At 43.5% G+C, this 17,500-nt stretch overlaps 2 protein-coding genes across 2 annotated transcripts in view; one reads left to right on the top strand and one right to left on the bottom strand.

Annotated features, from left to right (window-relative positions):
• The window catches only part of LOC145403561 (uncharacterized), a 52,359-nt gene extending 46,405 nt beyond the window's left edge, over positions 1-5,954 (top strand). Inside the window, exons 11-12 of the mRNA XM_080275239.1 lie at positions 1-185; positions 5,849-5,954. The exon at positions 1-185 is cut by the window's left edge and continues 57 nt beyond it. Of these exons, the coding sequence (XP_080131365.1) occupies positions 1-185; positions 5,849-5,954 (291 nt within the window). The remainder of the gene's footprint in view (positions 186-5,848) is intronic.
• MCU (mitochondrial calcium uniporter) overlaps positions 1-17,500 on the bottom strand; it is a 247,266-nt gene that overhangs the window by 200,310 nt on the left and 29,456 nt on the right. Inside the window, exon 2 of the mRNA XM_080275456.1 lies at positions 6,227-6,401. Within this exon, the coding sequence (XP_080131582.1) occupies positions 6,227-6,401 (175 nt within the window). The remainder of the gene's footprint in view (positions 1-6,226; positions 6,402-17,500) is intronic.

Below are 17,500 nucleotides of genomic sequence, written 5' to 3'. Positions count from 1 at the left end.
TTCGGTCCTAGGAAACGGCCTCATCCTTCTCGCTCATCCTCCTCTTCCTCCTCCACTTCGCCTTCCCTCCGCCCCTCCCCCTCACCTCTCCTGCCCTCCTTCGGCCTCTCACCGACCACGGGAGGAGGAGGAGGCCCTAGGAATGCTCTGAAGGGACTGGGTTTACAGGACAGAGAGAACTGGAGGTGAGCTTCTTTTCTTTTTGGTTACATTGTTACAAAGAATTACATTTAGTTTAAGATTTACACAGGGTTACAAAGAAATACAAATAATTACAAAGAGTTACAAAAGAGATAGATACAAAGAATTCCATTGGTTTCGCGGAGTTGTATAAAATTACTTAGAATGACAAAGCTTGCAGTCCTTTCTAGGTGGAGAGAGAGAGCAGGAGGCAAGACTATTAGTTAATGGAAAATTACGTGTACTGCCGTATTCTAGATGTCACAGGAGGCTTCGTAGCACCTTTACCTTAGCGATTTATTTTACTTCATACATCTTGGCATTCTCTTCTTATCGTATTTATATCGTAATAATATCAACACAGTTTGTATTATCAGCATGCAAGGGAATATTAAGGTACAACAGGCAAAATAAATCGCTAAGGAGGAGATGTTATGAAACCCAAGAAACCCTAAAGCCAATTAGAACACGATCCATTGAGTTACAGACTATACAGACCTCACGGGCCTTTCTTGGGGGTCTGGTTACAGTATTAATTAAAACTCAGCCTCTAATTACGAAAGACGAAAAATTACAGGCCTTTGAGAGAGAGAGAGAGAGAGAGAGAGAGAGAGAGAGAGAGAGAGAGAGAGAGAGCGTTGACCATACTAATATACTGTACTGTAAATGGTATAGTATAGAGGCGTAACTCAATCAGCCCAGGGACTATAGTTTACAATTTATCATCACAATACTGAGAAATTCGAATTGTTATGTGTATAGCCTTGATTAACACACTGATCCTAAGATGTCCTATTAACATGAATATAAATGTCTGACGTTACGCGCGCGCACACACACACACACACACACACACACACACACACACACACACACACACACACACACACACACACACACACACACACAAATACATACAAGAACATGTTGAAGATAAAAAGGTTAATTCTCTCAGTGTATGGTCGACCACGAAAAATATATACATACTGTACTTGCCATTTTTCTCAGAGATTATCCCATTCTTTTTAGCCTAGCCATTCAATTTTCCCCTCTCTGTCCCCACAAATAGAGAGCCTCGCATATATCAACCCCCCCCCTCCTCTCTCTCTCTCTCTCTCTCTCTCTCCCCTAATACATCGCCTATCCTGTATGCCGTACGCTTCCCATCCAATTTATGATACACACCCTCCACTCACTTCGTCATTCAGTCTCTCTCTCTCTCTCTCTCTCTCTCTCTCTCTCTCTCTTTCAAAATACTGCATCCTTTCCTCTCTATTGTTCTTTTCCTTTTGATCTCCCTCCACTCGTGTTTTTTTTGTTTCTTTTTTCCTCCCTCCTTTTACTTCCCGTCTTCTTTTTCTTCTCCCTCCCTCCTTCCCGCTCTCTCTCTCTCTCTCTCTCTCTCTCTCTCTCTCACTCACTCACTCACTCTCTCTCTCTTTCTCTCTCTCTCTCTCGTGCCCAAACCTTTCCTCTCATTTATCTCCCTCATCCTTTCATCTCCTTCCCAACTTCCCACATCCACCCCCTCAATCCCTCTCCTCGCCCTCTCTACTCCACCTCACTCCTTCCCTCTCTCTCTCTCTCTCTCTCTCTCTCTCTCTAAGTGAGTCTCTTCCTCCTCACTCACTCCTCTCATCCCTTTCCCTCTGTACTGCAACCCACTCCCTCTTTCCTCCCTTCCCTAATCCATCCCTCTCCATCTATTCTCTCTTCCCCAGTTAGTCCTTTTCCTCTCCTCCCTCTCTCCCCACGCGCTCCCATGCCCCCTCCTCTTCTCTCCTAACTAACCTCCCCTCTCTCTCCAACGCCCCTCCTCTGATCACCCCACCCATTGCTCCACTCTCACCCCACTCAACATTCTCTCTTCCCTTCTAAGCCCCCACCGTCTCTTCCTCTCACCTTTCAGCCCCAATCACTGCCCTCTCCCTCTACCCCACTTACCCTTCTCCCTCTCCCCCATTTCACTCCTCTCCCCGTCCCCCCTTTCACCCCACTCTTCCCCTCCACTCAACCTTCTCCCCGTCACCCCTTTCACCCCACTCTCCCCCCACTCACCCCTCTCTGCCCTCTCCCCAGGTCCCCCGCGGCCGCCCCTCGGATAGTAGGCGTGGTGAGGAAGAAGGCCCCAGTCAACTCATCCTCGCCAAGCAAATAGATAAGAGGTGCGTATCTATCTGCCTATCTGTCTATCAGCCACTCCATTTAACCATCAATCTATCTATCAACCAGTCATCTGTACTTATCTTTATAATGATCTATCTGTCAATCTATCTATTTATATATCAACTAACCGTTAGTGCGCATCTATATATTCATCACACACACACACACACACACACACACACACACACACACACACACACACACACACACAATCAATCAATCAATCAATCAATCAAACACCAAACACAACTAAAACACACACACACACACACACACACACACAATAGAACTGTTTATTTATTTATTTGTCTGTTTCAGGGGGGTGTGAGAGGGAGCCAAACGTGTAGGGTGGAAGGGGGTGTCGGAGGGGGGAGGAAGGAGGGAAGAAGGGGAATGGGAAGGGGAAAGGGAAGGGGAAAGGGAAGGGGAAGGGGAAAGGGAAGGGGAAAGGGAAGGGGAAGGGGAAAGGGAAGAGGAAAGGGGGAGGGACACAGCTGTGGTTTACGACTTTACACAACCCCCCCCTCGTCCCCTCACCCCCCTCTGACTACTTCCCTCCACCATGACGAGACGAAATGAACTACAATGAACCGAGATGAACCGCAGTGGACCGAAATGAACCAGGGTGGACCGAAATGAACTGCAATGAAACGAGATGGAGCACAACGAACCGGGATGAACTACAGTGAAACAAAATAAACCACAACAAATTAGGATGAACCACAATGAACCAAGATGAACTACAGTGGACCGAGATGAACAATGGTGGACCTAGATGAAATATAATGAACCGAGATGTACCACATTGAATCGAAATGAACCAGAGTGAAGCCATATAAATAACAATGAACCATGAAGACCTATTTAAATAATTCAATGAACCATGACGTATCAGTGAGCCAGCACAACCATGCAGAATGCAATGAACCAGAAAAAAACAGCTGCCAGCCAGGGAGAAAAAAAAAAAAAAAAAAAAAAACAGGAATATTTCCAAGTTAAAGTTAACAACAGCAACATTAACAATGATGATAACAACAACAACAAAACCAACAGTATAAAAGAAGCGAGAATAAAAACAAGCACTACAAAACAAATGCCAATGCTGAAAGTAAGAAACACTGTCCAAATTGCATTAACGACAACCAAACTCAGTATATTTAAATAAATTTAAATCTCGATGAACCAAATGAACAAATCTTAACAAAAATGCACGAAAAAGGAGCAAAACATGAGCACGAATAACCCATTATGAAGTATTAAAAAAACGCAATGAGCCGACATGCAGGATAGAAAAAAAAAAACTACAGTGCAGAATTATGAACAATAACGAACGATTTAAACACGCATGAACATCTATGAACCAGCAACAGAAATAATCATCAAGATTTAACCCATAACTACCTTCAGTTCTTTCATGCAATGTTAATATTATCTTGCCGTCCCAAACCTCTAGGTATAAATTATCAAGTAATATATACACACAAGCTTGATTTATATAGCTAATATATATACAAATAATCATTAAGATATTCTAATACTTAAGGAAATATATATAAGTGTGGTGTGTGAGAAATAAGTCTATATATAGATTCTGACTTAAGTTGCCATGAATTTTGTGATATATATGTAAAAAAAATATCAGGGTCATGAGTTTTGATGCTGTGGAAGACGCGGTGAAACGATGAAAGGCATAATTGTGAAACTGAGCAATACAAATCAACTTATCACGCCGTGAAACATTTTAAATTCCTGAAACAGTGAAAGGAACCCATCCATTCTGAAGAAGTGAAAGGTTCAGTCCTATATGAAGCCACAAAGAAGGTTCGATTCATTTGAAACAGTGAAAAATATCGGATTACGGGAAGCAATGAAAGGATCGATCCATTATGAAGCAGTGAAATGGATCGATCCATTATGAAGCAATGAAACAGATCGATCCATTATGAAGCAGTGAATGAAACATCGACCCATCATGCGACAGTGAATTAAACATACCCATCCATTCAAGCATAATATAAGCAAGCATACTAATCTAAAGCTCTGAAAAAGTTTAGAGTATCATGAAGCAGTGAATCATATATAATCAGCTAAGGAACAGTAGGGAACGAATCACAGGAGCAAAATTTCACTGTTTCACGGCGTTTCCCACAGGCTTAAAGCTCATCTTGGTCAAAAAATAGAAGGCTTCGTGACCTGAACATTTTGAGACCCTATATGAACCACCTGACATTGCCAGCGAGTGCGTGATGAATTATCGCTCATTGTGGGAATTATCAAGGGTGGGGGGTCTTGGCACTGTACATATTTTTGGACCTGGCTGTAATCAGGGTCGGTGTTGAGAGTATTTTGTACCACCTCTGTACTGTACCGGACTGCTGCTGTACTTAAAGCTGCTGTATTAAAGGGATGTCTTGTTAATGAGGACTTTGTTGATAACCATTCCTTATTCATGCATAATAATAGTTTATTACGTAAAGATGAAATCAATAGTTGCTTTACATTGTCTATAAATGGCGTTAACAATTTGACTCCGATGGCCTTTTAGTGGCCTATTCTTGGTATCCCCAGGCGATTCTATTTAAGAAAACCCTCTCGTATGAAAGGGACTGATGGAGGCTATAGCTACTCCGTCCAAGTCAGAACTCGATCTTAAACAAAGAAAAATAAAAAAAAGTAGAGAAAATACGTCATCGGAATGAAGGAATTAACCCAAATATAATCTTGTTAATCAGTAAAAATACAGTAGAATAGGATTTTAAGTATTTAGTGATTTTAGTCCTATCAGGAAACACAAGATCGTCTGGAATTTATTGATACTCTTGTTTAGTATTTGGAGGGTTTGTATGGACGGTCTGTATGAAAGGTCTCTGGCAGTATGGTGAGTGTGCGGGTGTACAGAAAACTATCGTTACTCAGGGGTCTGACAGATACGAAACGAACACTACGATGACTGCTGTTTCCGAAGGGTTGGTACATCCATTACGACGCATTTATTACCTCAAACACAGGAAACACCTCTCGTATCCCAGGCATAACCAGCATTGTTGGATATGCAGGGCTACCAACAGTTTCCACGCCCTCCACCTGTTTTTCCAAAGCCATCGTCCTTTCTGTCATACTGTTTAGCACAACATCGTAACGAAACTTTCCGTACACTTGTACAATCAAGGAATCAACTACCTTGCCAGTTTTGTCTGAAGATTATTGAAAACTTGCTTAACACACTCAGTCTTATCGTCTTCAGCGGGCTGCCGTATTTTTGTATCTTATTTTTGTTATATCTAAGCGATTATATTTACCTGAGGAAAAAGTTTTTACACTAAAAAAGTTAAACATAGTTTTTTATAAACTACCTTAAACTGCTAGAAGTTCTCCTGAAACTGAAAAACAAAGTGACAGCTGGTAGTAAAAATAAACTGAAACAATACGTCATCCATGTGAACGAGATGACGGGACTACCGTGTGTCTTCGTTTTTTCTGTAACATGTTCACCAAACTTTAGGAAGATGTCCAATTCCGTGGCCGCACTACCAGGTAAGATTAAGCCTCAGGAAAAAATGTTGATGAACGGGTGCTTGAATGACGCTGACGGCGAAGTGTTCATTTAAGCACTAAACTAGAAAATATTGCAGGAGAGTTACTCGTACCGGACTTATACATATAAATAAATAAAACAAGTAAATACATAACTAAATATATAACATACGTGTGTGTGTGTGTGTGTGTGTGTGTGTGTGTGTGTGTGTGTGTGTGTGTGTGTGTGTGTGTGTGTGTGTGTGTGTGTGTGTGTGTGTGTGTGTGTGTGTGTGTGTGTGAAATGCAGGAAAAAGCCGGAACGACAGCTCCCTACAACGAAGCTCCACACCTGTATCACTCATACCTTGATGGGGCGTGGAGTCAGGTGTGATGTCGGTGGAGGCTGAGGCTGCCGTGGAGGAGGAGGCATGGCTGGTGACGGAGGGGGAGGCGGATGAGGAGGAGCACCATCTTCTGGAGGTGGAGGTGGAGGGGGCGGAGGCACGGGGGGCGGTGGTCGGCGCGTTGGAGGGGCACACCTGGAGATGAAGGGGAGTTAATTATAGGTGAGTTTAAGGTCTGACAGGTGAGACTAAAACCTGCACTATGATGATGCACTTTCTTTTTCATTCTTCCTTTCTCTTTTACTCCTCCTACGATAAGGACACCCGCTCTTTACTCACTTGATGTAGTGCTACCTTCATGTAACTCTACAAGAAGTGACAAGCCAAATGGTTTCTTGTTGCCCGGGAAACCGTTTACTATGTTGGATAATAATTATATAACCAAATCGATGCCTGGTGGTCTAGGGAGTTAAGGCGCTCCTGTCCCTAAGGATTTATATCAGAGGGCTGGTTGAAGTATGCTGCTATTCAAGGTCAGGAAACTATACTCTTTTCACCTTAACTGGGGACATATCTTTGTCCTTTTGCAGTTTATTTCATGCAGCCCAGTGGCAGAATAAGACAATGCTACGTCTCTACCTCCTCATACTTTCCACAGCACTCATTCTTGACCAGCACCATATCCTTATGTTAATCTCGTGTTACAACTCACCATTTACGACAGAGAGACGACAGATTTAGGTCAAATTAGAGTAAAAGTCGTATAGTCACTCTCACCGCAAATATCTGAAGTAGCCTAGCCCAGTGCCCCTACGCTCCCAAGGGCAATAAAGGATTAGATGACAGATTCTTGCTACCCTTGGAGGATTTAACTGAACTCAGGAAAATCCTTTCATGTTGAAGGGGGTTAATGAAAGAAATATCTAATCCCTCCACCTCGAAAGAATATATGACTGGGAAATACTAGTAAAGGAATATTAATGGTGGTGGATGGATGCATGTTTTTTTTATCTGAGAGAGAGAGAGAGAGAGAGAGAGAGAGAGAGAGAGAGAGAGAGAGAGAGAGAGAGAGAGTGTGTGTGTGTGTGTGTGTGTGTGTGTGTGTGTGTGTGTAAAACCACTGCAAACAAACCCAACTTTCCCTAGTAAACCGGGAGCCAAATGGGTTGTTGGCTCCCAGTTGTGTACCTTAACACCGCTCCAGCACGCTTCCGAAGCACACACACACACACACACACACACACACACACACACACACACACACACACACACACACACACTCTCTCTCTCTCTCTCTTTCTCTTTTGTATGATTTCTTATATTTTGGTCTGAGTCTGAGCAAAGAAATCTCTATCTGTTTGTCTGTCTAATTACCTCTCTATCTGTCTATTGCCAGAAGCTTAATCCTGAAGCGTGTGGTAAAGAACAAATCGCCTCCATGTCACCCCCCTCTCTGTCATCATGCTGCCTTCCCTTCAACTAACATCATTCTCATATTCCTCTCCACCCCATCCCTCCATCTCATCCTATGTTACCCCTCCTCTTCTCTCGCTCCACCTCACTCACATACATTCTACTAATTAATCCCTCATTCCTTATTCTCTCCCATTTTTTCCTGTATAACAATGAAATCTGATAAATGAGAAATAAATCCTTAGCCACTCTGAATGTTTTACTGTACAAAATATCGAACGGGTGAAAACAATGCTGAGCGATGTTTGGGATGTCAAGAATTTATGGATGTGGCACAGTATTCTGGGTGTAGTGCTGATGGTGTAGCTGTGTGTGTGTGTGTGTGTGTGTGTGTGTGTGTGTGTGTGTGTGTGTGTGTGTGTGTGTGTGTGTGTGTGTGTGTGTGTGTGTGTGTGTGTGTGTGTTTAGTGAGTGGTGACGGATAGGTTTCAGGTGAGTGAAGAGATGGCTGTGTGGGTAAAGGAGGAGAGGGAAGCGGGAAGGAAGAAAGAGGGGAGGTGAGATGGAGAGGGAAGGCAAAAGTGGATCGAGTGGGTGTAGGGTGGGAGGTGTGGGTGTAAGGTGGGTGCTAAGGGTGTAAGTGTAGCTGTGGGTAGTGTATGCATTGGCCAACTGAGTACAGACGACCAACACACATTACACGAGATGTTTTGTTCATTCACTTTATATTGGTGATTTTTGTCATTTTTGCAGTTTACTTCCCGCAGACTAATGGCAGAATAAGGTAATAATGTGGCTCTGCATTCTGTCCATAGCACTTCTTCATGACTAGCATTATAAACTAGTGTTCATCTCTTGTTATAGCTCAGCAATCAAGATGGAAAGATGGCAATTTTACGCCTAGTTAAAGTGACAACAGTGTAGCCCAAAGTTAGAGTAGTATAATTAAAAAAAAAGATTGGGAAACAATACAGGATGGAGAGGAAAGGGACGATGGAGAGAGGAAGGAAGGTATAGACGGGAGGGAAGAGGAAGAGGGGAGGTATCATGGTGGGGCGAGAGGGAGTGGCGAGGGAAGAGAAAGGGAGGAAAAATCTATCTATCTATTGCCAGACGCCACAATCCCGTAAGGGATGGTCATTTGACTTTGAGTTATTTGTTTTATGGGGAGGGGCACTAACCCTCCACCAACCCACTTGCTGACACGTAGGGAGCACGTATGGTTTGGTTATATGGTTACCACCCAGCGTTGTAAATGGTTTCTTGGCTTACAGGAAACCATTTGGCTTGTCACTCAATGTAAAGCCACCTGCAAAGGAAAGAAATGCAATAAGAAGTGACACGAAAGATGGGAGAAATAAGAAGAGTGGAGGGCACGCACAGAAAAAGAATGATAAAGGCTAAGGAAGAAGTAGGCAGCACTACATCAAGTAAGTGGATGATGGTCGCCACCACCTACCATTGGGAGTAAAAAGAGACAGAGAATTAAAAAGGGAGAGGTGGGAGGTGAGAGAGAGAGAGAGAGAGAGAGAGAGAGAGAGAGAGAGAGAGAGAGAGAGAGAGAGAGAGAGAGAGAGAGAGAGAGAGAGAGAAATGAGAATGAAAACGGAATAATGAGGGAGGAGGAGGGAATGAATAGGGAGAGGGAGAAGGGAAGGAAGGGAAAGGAGGAGTCAGCACAAGTAAAACGGAACTAAAAATGGGACAAGATTTAGTGGGGTGAAGTTGTCTTGGAAGTGGACCATCAGGGCAGATGAGCAGAGAGATAGACGGATAAAGGTAGATGGGCAGAGAGATAATAAATGGATAAACATATATATAGGCAGAGACAGATCAGTGATACAGACACAAAGAATAGGTAACTAACTACATACAAAGAATTAGGCAGCGATAGAGAAAGACAGATGAGTAGATAAACAGATAATCAGACTTAAAATGGACTGACTGATAGATAAACTGATAGCATGATAGAAAGACAGACACGCAGACAGACACAGATATTCATTCATTCATTCATTGCCAGACGCCATGTATCCCAAATGGGGTGGCCAAGGGCTTAGAGTTAATTGTTTTACAGGGAGGGGCACTAATCCTCCACCAACCCCACTTGACACATAGGGACACAGATATACAGATGGAAATAATAATGAATACAGGATAAATATGTATAATATAGTAAACAGCTAGCTAGCTAAATATATAGATACAGATAAATTAATAAATACACATATATATATATATATATATATATATATATATATATATATATATATATATATATATATATATATATAGAGAGAGAGAGAGAGAGAGAGAGAGAGAGAGAGAGAGAGAGAGAGAGAGAATCAGCACAGAAGCGACGTCAGCAAGAAAGACAGGGGAATAAAGGAGAGAGGATGGGAGGGGTCAGTAGAATGGGGGGGGGGGAGGAGACAGGAGGGGTCAACATGGAGGGGAGGGGAAGGGAGGCACAGGGGAATGGGTCATCCCAGAAGCGACGTCAGCAAAGAAGGAAGGCAATGGGAGGGGAGGGGATCTGCAGGAAGGGAAGGGAAGGGAAGGGAAGGGATGGGGTAGGGATGGGGTAGGATAGGGAAGGGTAGGGGAGGGTAGCCAACGATTCGGGAGGGGAGAACTGGGAATGGTGGGAATTTCGGGAATGATGAATATGAGGGTTAGATCAGATTCCCACGTCCAGCCTCCGAAACAGGGTGCGGGTGTGTGGCTGTAGGTGTGGGCGCGCTCGTGTGTGTGTGTGTGTGTGTGTGTGTGTGTGTGTGTGTGTGTGTGTGTGTGTGTGTGTGTGTGTGTGTGTGTGTGTGTGTGTGTGTGTGTGTGTGTGTGTGTGTGTGTAAGAAAGACGGTACGTGTGTATGTGGGGGAGGAGGGGGGTGAGTGAGGGTAAGAAAGATGGAACGTCGGAGTGTGAGCAAATGTGAGAGGAGAAGCTTGAGTGTGCTTGAGTGTGGGTGTTGTTGAGTGTATGAGTGCAAGAAAGAGTGTAAGTTTGTGAGTATGGGCAAGTGTGAGAACGGCAGAGTGTGGGTGTGGGTGTACCATTTCCACGCATGACTTCTAAAACTCCCAAACTTCCTTCCCTTCCATTAACTTTCTCTCCTCACTCTTCTTCCCTGGTCGTCCTCCTCTCTCTCTCTCTCTCTCTCTCTCTCTCTTGCAAGGAATAGGTATGTATTCAGTTACAATAATGGTGTATGGCTGACAACTGAAGTATACAGCTTGCATTAATACACTGGCCTGTCCTGAATTATTCCTCAACCTGACATACTAAACCCTCGCAAAACTTATGGTATTATTAAAAAAAAAAAAAAAAAAGAAAAAAAAAAGGCATTCCACATACGTGCAGTCAGCGCGTACCACAAGTGGATTCCACAATTTGTCCGAATGCTTAGTCACAATTGTGGCATGGGTTGGGGCAGGCAAACGTGACGATACAAATAGAGTGGAATTATATTATATAATTATAATATTCGTATGCAAGAACGGCTGTGAAGACATCTTGAGCTTTACATTTCACTAGCAAATTTGGCGTATAAAGATCGCACAGATACGGCATTCCACAGCAGTGGATACCACATTTTTAAAGCATACAACCATTACTGACAGCTTATATACACAAATGGGTAAGTGGAAGGTATGAATGGACGTAGGTACCGTCAAATAAAAAAGGTCCGTTCGCCTCCCCTGCCCATTTCTCACTGCTGGGTTCACTGACGCTTGAATGTGACGCAGTGGACAAAGGTTCATGACCCACAAATGACTGATATTATGCACCTCAGTCAGCTACGACATATTCAAGCGTCTACGAATCCACTGATGAAAACAGAGGCAGGAGAGGCGAACGGCCTCTTGCAGTTGACTGTAGAGCACAGCAAGTGGATGTGGTGTGGGGATAATGGATAATGACTGTACACGTTGTCATAGGAGTGTGTTATCCATGGATCTCTTCAATGGAGTGGGTGCTGGAGAGGGACGCCTTCGCGTGGTAGCACCGATGTGACGCAGCAATGGGGCTGTCTGGTGATAAGAACAACCTCCAAGCCCCTCCCTACCCGAGGATGGTGGACTGCAGAAGAATAGTTTCGGCCTACAATCCACTGGGTTCACGTTCACATAAGCCCAGGGTTACTGCTACTACTACCACTATTACTACTACCACTTCTATTGCTAGGCTACTGCTACTGCCACTAATATTACCCCCCTCCTCCACTTACTACTACTACTTCTATTACTGGTATTATTACTCCTACTATTTCTACTACTGCTGCTGCTACTGCTAATTCATTAGTGTCGGCGTAGTCTTGAAAATAATTAGGTCTTGGACAGAATATTGGAGATAAGATTTCAATGTTGAATCAGATAGAAAAGACTCCTACTTTTTATTTTTTTTTCTCCCTTCCTTCCTTTTCTCCTTTTCTCTTTACCTTCTCTCTAATATTCTTTCACTCATTTTTCCTCTCCTCTCTTTCCTCCCCTTCCTTCCTCCTCCTTTCACACCATCTTCCTTCCCATCCCGAGTCATTCTGACGTGATCCATCATTCATCCTCTCTCACCTCCTTCCTCGCCTCACTTTTCTCTCCTCTTCCCTCATTTATCTTCTCTCCCCCTTTCATCTATTTTTTTTCCCTCCATCCCTTACTTTTTTTCCTTTCCCTCGCACCTTCATCCGTGTCTTCTCATTTTTTCCTCCCTCTTCTTCCCCTCTTTATTCCTTTCCCCCCCTCTTCTCTCTCTCCCCCCTACTCTCTTCTCGTTCCCTCTCATTGCTATTTACCTCCTTATTCTCACATTTCTCTGACCTCATTTATTCTTCAATTTCCCTACCCTCTCACTTCATTATCTCCACACTCTTCGTTCTCCGTCAGTCATTTGTCTCCCTTTCTCTTCCCCCTTTATTCTTTCCCGCTTCCCCTCTCTCTCTCTCTCTCTCTCTCTCTCACACACACACACACACACACACACACACACACACACACACACACACACACACACACACACACACACACACTCTCCATAAAATTTCATCTACCCTCACACATTCCTCCAATATTTCCTCCTTTGCTTCTCACCTCCTTCCATCCCTCCCTCCCTCTTCCTCCCACCTTTTTTCTTCCTTTCCTCCCTCCCTCCCTCCCACCTTTTTTCTTCCTTTCCTCCCTCCCTCTTCCTCCCACCTTTTTCTTCCCTCCCTCACTCCCCTCTTCCTCTTGCCCTTTTCCGTCCTTCCCTCTTTCATATAAGTGGTATTACCAAGTCTTGGTTAGATACTGAACAAAAAGACTTTTTAGCAGAGTACTGTCTCTCATGTTATACAATTTTAAGTAAAGAAAGAAATGGGAGAATGGGAGGTGGTGTACTGCTATACACTAAAATGAATCTAACTCCAAAACCTTCCACCGTTAATACTGACGCAATTCATGTTCAGAACAGAAATGAATCTCATGGTGTGATAACTCTTGGACTGACTTCTCTTCCACCACATCAGTCCAGTGAAACTGACCACAAATCATACGAACAAACTGCAGAAGTCTGTTGCACCCAGAACACCGTAATTTTTGGATATTTCGGTCTACCTGTAAGAAGCCTGAGTGGATCATTATCTGTGCACACAAGGGAGGACTTGTACACTAACTCACTAGTAATTTTCGTTATATCAGTTTGTTAAACAACCAACACGTGGAGGAATATCTTAGATCTTGTATTGGCAATATCAGATAATTTAGTTAATACCAGTCTTGCTGGAGGGAAGTTCAGTACCAGTGATCATCATATCGTCACATTTAATCTTAATTTCAGCAGTAATAGTGTAAATTCAAGTTATGAGAAAGTTCCTGACTATACGACTTTCAAAAATTAGAATTCATTATTGGCGGTAAGGACTGTGAACCAATTACTCAGTCAACGGATGTCCATAACACAGGGACACTGTTCTTAAAGTGGCTTAAAAGCTGTCAAGGAATGTGCCCCGATGCGTAATAGACGACCTATAAAAAAATCTGGGCCAAATGGTGAACTGCAAGATTAAGAATTGTCTTTCTGCTAAGAAACTTGCTTACAAAAATTATAAAGCCACACATAACGAGGAGGACAATAATGTGTATCACAACCTTTGCTGAAATGCTAAAAGAATAAGTAGACAGAGCAAAGAAATTCTTTAAACACGTACTGCTAAAATCAGTAAAACAAACCCAAATGAAGTGTTTAGTTACATCGGAAATATGAAGATACTGACACCAACAACAGGTCAGCTAGTTTCAGTGGATGGAGAATATAAGGAACATGAAACTGTGATGGCTAATATTCTTAATGCTTTCCTTTGTATCAGTATTTACCATGGAAAATTCATGTTTGATTCCTTCGGCTCCTCTGTACATGTAGATGAAGAAAGAAAAATGAGTGGTATTATGATCGATGAAAGAGATGTACTAATTGCGATCAATAAACCTAAACTTAACAAAACACCTGGACTGGACAAAATACAGGTATCTCCAAGATTTTTAAAGCAAGTGAATAATGAAATATCAAAGCCATTAGCTCAAATATTATTTTAATATAATGGCACTGTACCACTAATACGGAAACTTGTTAATGTAACTCCAGTATTTAAAATGACAGTAAATCATAACCTTGAAATTATCATGCATTTACCTTAACATCAATGGTATTTAAGTTGCTGGAAACCACAACGAGAAATAAATTTTGTGCATTCAGAAATAATTAATTAATGACTCACAGCATGGATTCTGCAATAACTGATCATGTTTTAATAATCTCTTCAACTTTATAAATGACATCATTTACAGGTACAATGAAACTAAGTCGACTGATGTAACTTAACTCGATTTCCAGAAAGTGTCTGATAAAGTTCCTCATAAACATCTTGAGAAACTTAAAGTCTAGGGTACCAGAAACAATGTACAAAGACGGATTAAAAATTGGCTAACAGAATGTAAACAAAAAGTTGTAATTAATGGGAAGGACTCACACTGGATGAATGTAACAAGCGGAGTACCACAAGGTTCAGTTCTGGGTCCTGTGCTATTTCTAATTTATACCGATGAAGGTTTGTGTTGTAAATCCCCAAATCTGCTCATGATATTCAAAAAAGAAAAAAAAAAGTCAATAGAATCAGATATCATAGTCATAGTCTCTTGTATAACAAACAGCCCAGGAATGACCATTAAGTCTGTTGCTGTTTGCTCTCCTTTGTCCTCTTTTGTATCTCCCTGTCCTTCCTCTCCCCCACTTCTTACTCCTCGCCCCCTCCACACGCTTCCTCCTTCTCCCTCCCTCTCTCTCTCTCCCTTCTTCCCCCTTCCTTCTCTCCCTCCACCTTTCTCTTTCTCTCCCTGTCCTTCATTCTCCCTTCTTTCCTCCAGCTTTCATTTTATTCTCCCCTTCCTTCCCCTTCTGTCCTTATCCGTCCTTCCCTTCTTCTATCCTTCCTTTATCCACTTTTTATTACATTACCTACCTACCTCTCTCTTCTATCCTCTCTCGTACTGCCTTGCTTCCTTCCTTCTTCCCTTCCTCTCTTTCTTACTTCCATCTTCCTTCCTCCCTCCTTCCTTCACCTTTTTTACATTTCCTCCCAGTCTGCTTCCTCTTCCCTCTTCCTCCCTCCTAGTAATACCTCTCTCTTCCTTCCTCTTATGCTCCCTTTCCCTCCTCTTCCCTCTCTTCTTCTTTCTTCACCCCTGCTTACCTTCCTCTCTATCCTACACTCATTCCTCCATTCCTCTCTTACAGTCTTCCTCTCACCTCCTCTTCCTCTCTCCCCCCCACTCTCTCTCTCTCTCTCTCTCCCTCTTTCAAATTCCATCATCCATCTTCTGACATTCCTCCACCTCTCCTCTTTCTTTCTCTCTCGGATGACCTCTTTCTCTCGCCCCTCCAGTTATAAAATTCTTGTATCCCTCTTCGTTCTTCCCGTCTCTTCCTCTTCCTCATTCTCCCTGGGTCCTCCTTCCCCCATCTCTCTCTCTCTCTCTCTCTTTACAACTTCCTTCTCTACCACCACTCCTCTCCTTTCCCTCCGTATCATCCTAACTCTTACATCATCCTTCCTCCGCTCATTCTTATTCCCTCCCTCACCAAACTTTCCTCTTCTCTCCAACCTCCATTCCTCCTCCCTCCCCCTCTTCTTTCCTCCCCCTTCCTTTCTCCCCATCCTCTCTTTCTGGTTTCTTCACGTCTTCTCCCTTCTCCCTGCACCCTTCATTATCCTCCCTACCTTTTCCCCCCACTGGCATCTTCCCTTATCTTTCCCCCCCTCAACCCCCTCCCCCTCCCACTCTCCTCCTACACATCCCTCTCTCCCTCCTCCAAACACCTCTCCATTACTCTCCTCTCCCCCTCCCCTCTCCATTACTCTCCTCTCCCCCTCCCCTCTTCTTGTCTCTCCTCTCCCCCTCCACTCACCATGTCCCTCCTCTCCCCCTCCCCTCATCTTGTCTCTCCTCTCCCCCTTCCCTCTCCATGTCTCTCCTCTCCCCTTCCCCTCCCCATGTCTCTCCTCTCCCCCTCCCCTCTCCATGTCTCTCCTCTGCCCCTTCTCTCTCCAAGTCTCTCCTATCCCCCCTCTCCTCATCATGTCTCTCCTCTCCCTCCTCCCCTCTCCACGTCCCTTCTCTCCCCCTCCCCTCTCCTCGTCTCCCCTTCCCTCCAGGTCCCCCGTCCTCTTCTCCCCCTCTCCCTACCACCTCGCCTCCCCACCAAGTTAGCGAGGAACAAATTATACTCCACAGGGGAAAATTAAACCCCGGGAACTTTGCGACCTCACACATTTCCTTCCCCACTCTCTTCCCCACTCTTTGGCTTATTCCTCAGCACGCATTTAGTTTTTTCCTTCCAACATCTTATTTATTATTCTTATTTTCGTCTCCCCATCTTCGTTTTTCCTCTCTCTCTCTCTCTCTCTCTCTCTCTCACACACACACACACACACACACACACACACACACACACACACACACACTGTCTTCCCTTTTTCCATGTCAACTCATTAACTCTACTCCTTTCTTCCTTCTTTAAAGGTCCTGCTTTGCCTGACTTCCTTCCCTAACTGTCTGTCTGTCTCTGTTTGTTTTTCTGTCCTTCTCTCTCTCTCTCTCTCTCTCTTTCTCTCCGGTACAACTTTATATCACATTCTGTAATTAAAAGTTGACTTCTTAAAGCCACTCCTGAAATAGGTCTTTCCTAGGATCAGAAGAAGAAGAAGAAGAGAAGGAGGAGGAGGAAACAGCACGATGAGAGAGAGAGAGAGAGAGAGAGAGAGAGAGAGAGAGAGAGAGAGAGAGAGAGAGAGGCTATGCCATACACTGACTCTATGTATGGGCGTCCCTCATAAAACATCAATACCTGGGCATCAGGAAACCGACTGATTAATTTATATAATATTCTTTTTTTTTCCTCTCAATCTGCAAATACGTCAACAATAAAAAAAAAAAAGCATGAGAGGAAGAGAAATCTGTGTTTTGTCTACAATAATCTCTCTCTCTCTCTCTCTCTCTCTCTCTCTCTCTCTCTCTCTCTCTAGTTCAAGGGGATAAGAATATAATCACTTATCACGTATCGGTTTGCAAGTTTCATATGCGACCTCTCTCTCTCTCTCTCTCTCTCTCTCTCTCTCTCTCTCTCTCCTAATGTTCTTCCCTCCCGATTTCCTCTCCCCTAATGCCCATCCCTTCTTTAACCTTCTCGTTCTCTTACCTCTTACTTTCTCTCTCTCTCTCTCTCTCCTGGGGTAGTCTAATAGTGCACTGGTTAGCACATCAAACTCGCAAATGGATAAACAAGAGTTCGTATCTCGGGCCGGTCAGACTGTTGGACGTATTCTGTGTCCCTCTTTGTCCTGATTCAC

The sequence above is a fragment of the Coenobita brevimanus genome, chromosome 61 (genome assembly GCF_032717465.1).
Source record: "Coenobita brevimanus isolate Jiangsu-jjx chromosome 61, ASM3271746v2, whole genome shotgun sequence".
NCBI lineage: Eukaryota > Metazoa > Arthropoda > Malacostraca > Decapoda > Coenobitidae > Coenobita > Coenobita brevimanus.
The sequence above is the reverse complement of the archived record's forward strand: the minus strand, read 5'-3'. Positions and strand labels throughout refer to the sequence as shown.